This window comes from Chiloscyllium plagiosum, chromosome 22 (genome assembly GCF_004010195.1).
Source record: "Chiloscyllium plagiosum isolate BGI_BamShark_2017 chromosome 22, ASM401019v2, whole genome shotgun sequence".
Taxonomy (NCBI): domain Eukaryota; kingdom Metazoa; phylum Chordata; class Chondrichthyes; order Orectolobiformes; family Hemiscylliidae; genus Chiloscyllium; species Chiloscyllium plagiosum.
This window is the reverse complement of record NC_057731.1, coordinates 19,729,192-19,740,455: the sequence shown is the minus strand read 5'-3', so window position 1 is coordinate 19,740,455 and position 11,264 is coordinate 19,729,192. Positions and strand designations below refer to the sequence as shown.

At 39.7% G+C, this 11,264-nt stretch overlaps 1 protein-coding gene across 1 annotated transcript in view; it reads right to left on the bottom strand.

Moving 5' to 3' along the window:
• The window catches only part of LOC122561114 (cilia- and flagella-associated protein 46), a 234,213-nt gene that overhangs the window by 57,887 nt on the left and 165,062 nt on the right, over nt 1–11,264 (bottom strand). The window contains exons 44-45 of the mRNA XM_043712553.1: nt 5,440–5,607; nt 2,678–2,775 (exon numbers count right to left, since the gene is read on the bottom strand). Of these exons, the coding sequence (XP_043568488.1) occupies nt 2,678–2,775; nt 5,440–5,607 (266 nt within the window). The remainder of the gene's footprint in view (nt 1–2,677; nt 2,776–5,439; nt 5,608–11,264) is intronic.

Here is an 11,264-nt window from a genome sequence, read left to right as displayed (position 1 = left end):
GAAAACTGTTGAAATCCACATTCATCCCGTGTGGTTGCAAGGTCCCAAGGCGGAATATGAGTCGTTCTTCCTCCAGGTGTCGAGTGGTTAGGGTCTGGCAATGGAGGAGGCTCAGGACCTGCATGTCCTTGACAGAGTGGGAGGGGGATTTGAAGCGTTCAGCCACAGGGTGGTGGGGTTGGTGGATGCAGGTGTCCCAGGGATGCTCTCTGAATTGATCCGCAAGAAGGCATCCTGTCTCGCCGATGTAAAGGAGACCACACACCAGGTGCAACAGAAACAGTAGATGATATTGGTAGAGGTCCAGGTAAATTTCTGTCAAATGTGGAAGGATCCTTTGGGCCCTTCGACGGAAGTGAGGGGAGTGGTGTAGGCGCAGGTATTGCAATTCTAGCGGTGGCGTGGGGAGGTGGACCTGACAAGGAGGGAATGGTCTCTCCGGAATGCTGATAGGGGTGGGGAGGGAAATATATATCTCTGGTGGTGGCACCCGTTTGGAGGTGACAGAAGTGGCGGAGGATGATGCGATGTATGTAGAGGTTGGCAGGGTGGAAGGTGAGGAGTCGGGGGGTTCTGTCCTTGTTGTGTTGAGAGGGGTGGGGTTCAAGGGCAGTGGTACGGGAAGTGGAGGAGATGCACTGGAGGGCATTGTCAATCACATGGGAAGGGAAATTGCAATCTTGGAAGAAGGAGACCATCTGGGATTTTCTAAGATAGAATTGGTCATCCTGGGAACAGATGCGGCAGAGGCGAAGGAATTGGGAATAAGGAATGGTGTTTTTACAGGAGGTAGGGTGGGAGGAGGTGTAGTCTAAGTAGCTGTGGGAGTCAGTGGGCTTGTAGTAGCCAATTTTGCACACAGCAATCCAGAGGTTCCACAAATAGCATTGTCATATGGATTAGATAATATAATTTTGGAAGTTAATCAAGAGATAAATATTGACCAAGACACCAGGGTAATTCTGCTGCAATTCTTCATAATAGCTCCATGCAATCTCTTTGCACTTGTCTAAGCAGAAAATAGGGCCTTACTGAATTTTTCATTTGAATGGTGGCACCCCTTACAGTAATCCTCAACCTTGACTTCTTATGCTTATTTCCTTGAGTGAGAATTGAACTCAGAAGCATTTGACTTAGCGATCAGCTTGTTACTACCTGAGTCATTGATGGCAGAAGATTTCAAACATTTGGAAACTATATGTAGCTTTAAAAATGTAATTGTCTTAATTTGGACAATGTGCTTGCCTGTTTGTGGGCCCCATTCTTTATTATTTCCATTAACAGAAAGAAGAGCATCACTTCCCAAAATCCATCTCAGTTTCTCTTTTCTATTTTCCAAAAGAGTGTTCCCACGTTTTCCAACTGCCTAATCAACAGCAAACTGGATGAGCAGAAATTTCTCTTAACCTCAATAGCAATAAAAACATTGCCATGAGCTAAAAAATAATGACAACACCTTTGCTTCTGATATTGATTCCAGGAATTCAGCAGATAACAGAATATCTGGATAAGAATGTAGAGACATCAAAATCAAAGGTGAAGTATCTTAAAGAATTGCAGAACCTTTTTCAAATCTATCCCATTACTAAAACCTCTTTGTTCTATCAACAGAATTGTTCTACCTTCTCTCATTTTGTTCCCTCAAATGGTTCATTTTACACCATGACATTTGTTCAACAAGTACACCCTTGCCCTCTTGAATGAAGTCATCTCTGGAATCCGGAAATGGGGAAGAGTACAAAACCAGGATTTTCAGATTGGTAACATTACTTTCAATAATCAGTCTGAAATTTCCCAACTGGCTGTCAATTCAAAGAGTTTCATAAAGGGTTTCTTTCCTTTTAACCCAGCTGCAGATCCCAGGACAGCACTTTGAAGTAGTGGGAGGGAAGAGAAAAATAAAATATGACAAGCGTGCATGGGTGGTACAAACGGCCCTTAAATGTGCATAAAATCTGACATTTGTAAAAGTATATTCATTTTACATGGTCGGTTGCGTGAATGACTGTCATTTTAGCTGTACCTACATGAATGAGGTTATAATCCTGTCTGAAGGATAGTGATTCTTTCCATTGTACCTATATTAGCTTGTCATTTTTGAATGAGGGAGCATCAGATGTTGTGGAGATTTCTATCAGCTTGTAACATTAACTTTTATCAAACAACAGGAACGGCAAAGAAAGAAAAAGAACTGGTAAACTGCATCTGCAATTGGGATTTAACAAGGAATGCTTGTCTCTCCAGCATCAATATATTTACACAGTCAATGAATGATAATAAGACCATAAAACCATAAGAAATAGGAACAGGAGTAGGTCATTCAGCCCCTCAAGCCTATTTCACCATTGAATAGGATTATGGCTGATCCAACCTCCTTTACGTCCACATCTCTACCCTGTCAGATAAAAGACTGTGGGCCTCCTGCATTCTCTTTTCATTTTGAGGGGCCTTTTGTTGGAAACTCAGTGTTGGGAGGCATGCTCACATGGCTGGATGTTGCTGCTTGTCCTGGGCTTCTAAACATGTGCTCCTTAATTTAAAAAAAATCATAGCAGACTTCCTTTCAATTTTAAGATATTATTTCAGCAAAATACATGCCTAGAAACAGAATATAGAACTCCTCTTCCATAATAATCAAAAGAGAACATTGAAATAAAGATATAAATGCTTTGTTTACCTGTCTTCAGAATGCTGAAGAATAAATACATTAAAGTTAGAAGGAAATTCACTCAGGAAACTAAGGTGCTGCAGCTGAACAGTGACATTCTTCCAAGCCTATAAAGAGTTGAGGAAACAAAACATGAAACTACCATTTCTTTTTGTTTTGACAGGTGAGATTGTGCTTGTCTAGCTGGTGGTTAGAGGTTGCTGAAGTACAGATTACTAGTCAACATAATACATAAGACTGTTGATTTCTCATGATGTGACATCCCACTAAACTCCATGATCAATCATTATAATTTACAATGATTTCCAATAGTGTGATTTTTAAAATATATACTTTTGCTTTTAAATTTTTTTCCAATTGAATTGAGTATTTTAAGCAAAGGACCAGCACCTATTGTAGCACTGCTCTGAGACAGATGTAGCTCATACGTACTGCACAGCACGTTATATCTATCAATAATTAGGTCATACCTCGGTTGAGTCAGGCACTCAAATTTATATGTCGATCATTTAACAACTAGGCTGAAAGATGTTACTATTATTATCTGTAAACAGCCCAAGTTGTCAATGCAGAGGGGGAAATATCTGACAGTGAATCTGTACTTTTAACATCTTTCCATTTTGTGTATCACTTATTGACATTCCTGCATTTTCCAAATGACATTTAGTCTACTTTCATTTCTCTTTCTGGAAAGTAGGCAGGTGTACCTTTTTGCTCTTTAAATGTCTCCTTTCTCTTTTTACTGAGGTTTTTCATTCTGCATTACTCTCCGGGACGTGTCCACTACCAATTCATTGTTTATTAACTGGGGATAGCAAACTTAATCAATATTTTTCCAACCAACATACACAGATATCATATATGCATGTAGAACATACTTAGCTGACAATGTATGACAGTAATAAGGACAAATATATAAATGCTTTGCTTATACTTCTTCAGAAGGCTGAAGAACAATTACATTCAATTTAGAAGGAAATGGCCCTTTTGCTTTTCTCCTTCTTATATCACGGATGTCTCAAGCTAAACTTACCATCACCCCAGTTGAAAGCAGTTAATTTACTACACAGATCAATGGCCAACTGTCAGATTTTTTTGTCATATAGAGTTCATATGAATATAGAATAAACATTTCTTGAAGAGAGATAGAGTTAGGCAACAAATGTGGGCTAACCAATTATGCTAACATCCCACGAAAGAATAAAGACATTTGGCCCTGAGATTAGTCTATTGATTGAGTTAAAGAATCATACAAAATCTTGAATAGTTGTTAACTATTACTAGGAATTTACAATGTCTTGTTCTGTTTATGAGGATGAATCAGTGATAGTGATCACAATTTTGAATTTTATTACCAGCTACATAATCATGACATCTCGCTTAGACATGCTTAAATGGGAACCATCTTGGATGACCTTGACATCTAGACTTGAGTGAAAGGAGAGGAGCAGAGGAAATATCAGCTAGGAATCTAACTACCTACTGAAACCTGCAAATGATGGGTTGAATGAAGGCTAAAGACCTCTGAACAAAACGCCAAAAATAGATGTCCTCAAAAAAAAAGGGAAAGGTGAAGCACAATTGGAGAAAAAAAGTGATTGTTTTTCTATTCAATGGCATTAAAACAGCAAAATGGTTGCTTTTCTTTCAATTTGTTCAATTTCTTTAAGTGACAACTGTAATTAGCGGGAACATAACTTAACAAGTAATAGAATTCAGCCCTGTTGAAACAACAAAGATTCTCTTTGATATTCTGAATTATAAACCTTAAAATTTGGTAATTTTCAGATATTAAAAGTCACTAATAATGTGGACAACAGCATGCTTTACAAGCAAGAAATTTTCATTCGCCATTGTAGGAAAGCAAAATAGGCGCCGAACAGGCCTGTGTCTGAAACAGGCATTGGCACTTTTCTGATATTTGAAATCTGCTGTACAGAACAAAATTGATCTGAACACCACTGGCACCAGGTTGGTGGTATTCAGCTCCACACACTCCCAAACCAATGATTGTTAAAATGACAACTGCTGTATGCCACCAAAAAGATTAATTTTAAAATTATGAACCTGCAGCCAAGGCCACTGCTAGCCACACTTTGATCACAATCTTGGTTGCCCCTCACAATTGTCCTCCCCTCCCCAGTTGCTGTTGCCAATTGCCTTCCCTTTCTAGTTTGGACTCTTCTCAATTACTCTCTCTTTCCTGCTGCACCACTCTACGGCCCCAAATCAACTCCTCTTTTTCATCAAGCACTTACCTGAGGACCACTAACTATGAAGCAGTGCCTGAACTTCCGAGGATCTGCATAATTAATTTGGGAATTCTCTATTCTGTGGTTGAAGACCATTTTTGTGTGTGAGGTTTTAAGCAAATGTAATTGAACTGATGTTTTTCAATTTTTAGCCATTAGGCAGGAACCAATGATTGATGACAGTATAAAAGGACAGTTTGAATATTCCAAAGGCGGGGATGAATGTATCAAATGTTCTGAAGAGTAGATTTTCTGAGTTGTTTTCCTGATTGACATTGGGGCTTAAACTCTAACCAATGAAGAACCAAATGAGAACACTTTGGAAGAATGACTAAAAAAAAGCAAAAATAATAGTTAACAAAATTATTTTAATAAAAAAAACAAACATTTTGAAGAAATAGCCAGACTGATAGAAATAAAACTTCTACCCCTTTCACCTTAACTCTAAGACATGCATGCATCAGAACATTAGAAAATGGCAGATGCCATTTAAGAAGTGACAACTTTCAGGTACTGTACCTTAAATTTTGTTTTAAGTCTTTCATTAACTGTCTTGAGCATATTTTTCATGGTTCCATCTTCTTGCAGTCTTTGTTGAAGATGTGCAAGTGCTGCAAGCTGGGAACTGCTGGTGTCAAATCCTGCTTTCATCAAGACATCTTTCATCATCATTGAAGCTGTGCAGCTCTGGAACAAGTTCACAAGCATGTTAAATTTTTTGAACAAATTTTCAGAACCCTTTAAAAACTGGATCCTAATTATGCTGCAAGCATTTTGCAGATTTGTTTATTTTTATGTGATCCACCCTACAATCTTTATGTTAAACACATGAAACAGTTAAAGAAGGCAGCTCACCACCACCTTCTCTCAGGCAATTAGAAATGGACAATAAATGCTGACCTAGCCAGCAATGTTCGTATCCAGTGAATGAATATAACTTGTTAGTAATGCATTATCATTGACGTTCTCAACTAGGAGCAATGGACACTACAGAGCTTGTTAAGTTGTAAACTCATCAACTATAAGAAAAAAATTATTTACACTAGATCAGCAGCACACATCAAAGATAAACAAAAGGAAGTTATCATTTCTATTTAAATAAAACACAAATCTTTGTTATCCATGGTATTAGCCTTAGAAGTCATTGCTGGAAGGGTATTCAAATACTCCATGGAGGGACACAGATGGACAAGAGAGCTCACCAATTCTATATTAAAAAGGGCCAATGATTTTCTGAGATTTACCACAAATCCTGATATTCTCAGGTAGTCAGAGTTTAATTTGGTTCCATAGCTGGATTTCCAGAAGTACAAAGGGCAAATGATTGAATATACATCTCAGATATCCTTGAGAACAATCAGCAGCATTCATAAACTAAAAAAGATTTCCTCCCATCAAGGTGCTGCTGATATGTGACAGCTGACGCCAAATCCTGAAAGTGTGGGCTTGCATTTGGAGATGCTTTTATGACTCAAACAATCTCAATCACTTTCAGGTGCCATTACTATTTGCTCTCCATGCATAACTGCAATATGGGGATGAGGGGGAGGGATCCTCAAAAATCCTAGTGACACTTTCACAGATTCCTCAAAGTCCAACAGAGGAGAGGTACAATGTCTCCTGCAACTCAACCAGGTCAGCAGTAGAACAGATCATCGGATTGCTGAAGACCAGGTTCCAATCCATGCACCATCAGGCAGTGCACTGCTTTCCATGTCAGAAAGGGTCTCTCAAGATCATTGTGGACTGCTGTGCCCTACCCAATGCAGCACTGTGAAGAAGTGAAAAAATATCAGCTGGGGAGATAGAAAAGCCAGATTCATTTGAAGATGAAGTTGAAAAGGTCAGAAAAATCTGAGACCCTCAGTGAATCTTGATTTCAGCCAGAGTGTGGCTTGTGAAAGCCTGCTTGATTTTCATGCTGAAATATCACTGTGGAGGTATCACCACATTTGGGGCACTTTGACTAAACTAACTTTAGACCCAAGAGTTCTGGCATCATGTTTATATTTGCTGCTACTCCAAGGTTTCACAATAAATTGTGTGCACATAATCCCACATCAACCATCATTGAGTTTCAATTATGCATCAAGCCCTTAAAACCTGTTGCATTTCAAAAGTCCCTAACAATAAGAAAATTCAACACACATTTACTCACAAACCTACCATAGCATTGAATGCTTGGACATTTGTGCCATCTTTGTTCCATTTGAAGGTTTTTCACTTGCATTTTCAATCACTACACCTGGTGCAATCCTGGCATTGACAGTTTAGTGGAGACAGCTGGCAAAGCATTAAGCCGCATTGTTTAATATGACTGTGGTGGGTGTCCTCTGGTGATCCAAGGACTGTAGGGCACCGATCAGCTGAGGACAGTCTGCATATGTACTCTCTTGGGTTGAACTACTGGAGGCATTGAGGTCACTGGCAGGATAGGAAGCGGTTGTAATTTGTCCTGTGATGTCAGATATGAGTCCTGATTGATGGGATTGTTGGTGAGTGAGGGATGGGCATGTCATTATTTGGATTACTGCAGTGGTTCAGACACTGTGTTATGGATCAGACCAAAATTCAGAATAATACATTTGTCATACAGATAACCTAGCAGCAAAGAGGAAGCCCAGTTTGTAGCTGTAACTAAGAGAAAAGATTATTTCTACTTCTTCAAGCCCACAGCAGCAACTGCTGAATCTCAAAGCTAAAAAACCTGGTCTGAGAGAGCTGGCCACACCCAGCCAGGCAGCTGCTCTTGTTCCAACTTTTAAAAAAAACCCAAGGCCTCACAAGCTGTTTACCTCAGTGGTTTTCGTAGATTGCTCAACACATCTAGGCAAAAGTGAGGACTGCAGATTCTGGAAACCTCCAGCATTCCATCATTCCTGATGAAGGGCATTTGCCTGAAACATCGATTTTCCTGCTCCTCGGTTGCTGCCTGACCTGCTGTGCTTTTCCAGCACTACTCTGATCTAAACCCCATGCTCAACACATCTGCCTCACAACCCCTCTTTTAAAAAACCAGAACAAAATAACCTCTCAAAGCCATTGCATTAGTGACCTCAGACTAAGCCCCACTCTCTGCAACTGGATCCTCAGTTTCCTGACCCACAGGCCACAATCAGTGAAGGTTGGGGACAATATTTCACCCTCACTAACACTCAACACTGGAGCACCCCCCCCACCCCCCAAGAGGTGAGTATTCAGCCCCCTACTGTACTCACTGTATACCCATGACTGCATTGCCAAATACAAGATTAATGCCATCTGCAACTTCACTGATGACACCACCATAGTCAGTCGAATCTCAAATGGCTACAACCCAGATTATAGATGGGAGGTGGCAGACCTGGAAAAATGGTGCACTGGGAACAACCTAGCTCTCAATGCCGGCAAAACCAGTGAACTCATTATTGACTTTTGGTGGGATGTTACTCATGCCCCCCTACTCATTAACAGCACAGAGGTGGAACGAGTAGAGAGTGTCAAGCTCCTGGGAGTGGTCATCCATAATAAGCTTTCTTGGACTCTTCATGTGGACGCACTGGCTGCAAAGGCCCAACAATAGCTCTTCTTCCTCAGGCAGCTGAGGAAATTTGGTATGATGGCGAATACCCTTATCAACTTTTATAAATGTGCCATCGAGAGCATTCTGTCTGGATGTATCACTACTTGGTATGGCAACTACACCATTCAACATCGGAGATGGGTACAGGGAGTGGTGAACTCGGCCCATCAATCACAAAAGCCAACCTCCCATCTAGTGAATCCAACTACCAGGCCAGCTGTCAAGGAAAGGCCGCCAGCATTCTCAAAGATCCATTCCACCCTGGCAATGTTTTTCTACAACCTCTACCATCGGGGAGAAGGTACAGAAACCTTAACAAGTCGGTTTCAAAATAGTTTCTACCCTATGTTGTTAGAATACTAAATTGACTCACAAATTCTTAACATTCGCCTGTACCTGTGTTTTTGTTTTTGCTGCTGTCTACCTATTATTTACTTATCTATGCTACTTAACTGTGATCTGCCTGTATTGCTTGCAAGACGAAGCTTTTCACTGAGCCTCGGTACATATGACAATAAATTCAATTCAAATCAATTCAGTTCAACTGGACAATTAATCCACTGGTGCAGGCTAATGTTTGGGGACAGGGGCTCAAATTATGACACAAATTTAAATACAATTAATTTAATCTGGAAGCAAGCAAAGAACTGCGGATGCTGAAGAAATGAAACAAAAACAGAAACTGCTGCCAAAACTCAGCAGGTCTGGCAGCATCTATGAAAGAATTAACATTTCAAGTCGGGTGACTCTTCATTAGAGCTGTTAGCAGCGAGGAACACATGGTTTTTATACTGAAGTAGTAGTCCTGGTCAGCTATCCATAACCTTCTTGTTTATCTACCCCTTTCATGTCTCTTTCTCTCTCTCGCTGGGCTGCATCTCCACATATCTGCTCACTCTCCCCTTACCTTGCCTCCCCAAACTTTTTCTTCAGTATAAATACCATAATTTCCTTGCTGTTACCAGTTCTGATGTCACATCGCTGACCTCAAAAAGTTAAATCTGTTTTCTTCCCAAAGATTCTGCCAGACCTGCTGAGTATTTCCAGCAGTTTCTGTTTTTATAATAAAACCTAGAACAGTAATCTATGCTCAGCAGTGGTCACCATGAAATTATCACTGATTGTGGTAAGAACCCATCTGCCTGTTAATATTCTTGAGGGAAGGGAAATGGTCATCCAGCTTCTCTGTTACTTCAGATTCAAAACAATGTGCTTGAGTCTTACCTATTTTCTGAAATGACCTATCAGACAATTTAATTCAAGTACAATTAAGGACAATTAAGAAAAGGCAACAAAAACAGCCTTGCTGGTGACATCCAAGTTTCATTAAATTAGTTAGCTAATTAATTAAGCTGTATTTGCGGTCAGTGGTGCGATACCATGCTTGGGCCTTTGAAGGTGCTTTTATTGACTTTCACAACTCGTGTGAGCTAATCAATCTCCTTGCAGCACTGTACTGCAGACTGGAACAGTCAGATGGGCAAAAGTAGTCTAGATGAGAAATTCATACTGTTTCCAGGATAGTTTCTTCAAACGATATGCTCTGGAGACGACCCGAGAGGACGCTGTACTCAAGCTGGTACAGTACTTCCAAGTGTGAAGGCATTCCTAGGTAGCAGCCACCATGGTATGACTGAATTTTACATACAGTTTCAGGGAGACAAGAGAGTGTATCTGAGACAAACATTTTAACATTTAAATGAGGGGAATCACAGGGGTATGAAAGTAGAATTGGCTAAAAGGAAATGGCAATTTAGGTTAAATTGGTTAAAGAATTTAGGTTAAAGAGTAATTCAATAGAGATGCAGTGACAGATATTTCAACAAATATTTCAAAATAGATACATTCCAAACAGTAAGAAAATTATGTTTGCTATCTTCCACTCTAATGGGACCATCCCTGAACCAATTTTATATTGAAAATTAAACCAATATATCAAATAATTCACTAGCCACTTCCTTTAGAACCATAGGATGAAGTCCATCAGATGTGGGCACTTACCAGGAATTTACTCAATGCCAATTTACTGGTGGATGTGATCTTTCTCGCTCTCTACTTTCCATTTCCTGATTTATCACTGCTGCTGGGATGTTTGTATCCTTGTAAAAACTGATGCAAAATGCTTATTCAATTCGTTTGCTATTTTTAATTTCAAATATTAATCCTTCCTGCTCACTTTCTACAGAACTGATGCCATTTTGTTAAGTCTATTCTTCTTGAAATAGTTATAGAAATTCTTATTGTGTATTTTATATTTTTAGATCACTTCCTCTTATACTCTACTTTTCCTCTCTTGTCTTGTAAGGTACAACACCAACGGTAACATGAATGGGGGAGCATATTTTTATGGATAGAAGATTGGCTAGCTAGCAGGAAGCAGAAAGTAGGTATTAACTTTTTGTTCAGATTGCACTGCACAATGATGTGCTACAGAAATTGACACTGGGAAGTAAACAGTTCAGTTTGCCTGAATGACTTTGATTAAGGGACTGAAGGTATTGTTGCCAAATTTGCTGATGACACAAAAATAAGTAGGAAAGTAAAACCTGAAGTGGATATAAGGAGGCTATGAAGACATTTTGGCAGGTTAGGTGAGTAGACAAAGATTTGTCAAATAGAGGATAATATGCAAACTATGAAATTGGCCATTTTGACAGAAAGAATAAAAAAGAAGCATCTTAATGAGTGGTGAGAGTTTGCTGAGGCAGAGGGATTGGAGAGGGTGAGCTGTTGTAAGAGATGAGTGTGCAAGTACAGCAAGTAATTGTAAGTCTAATAGAAT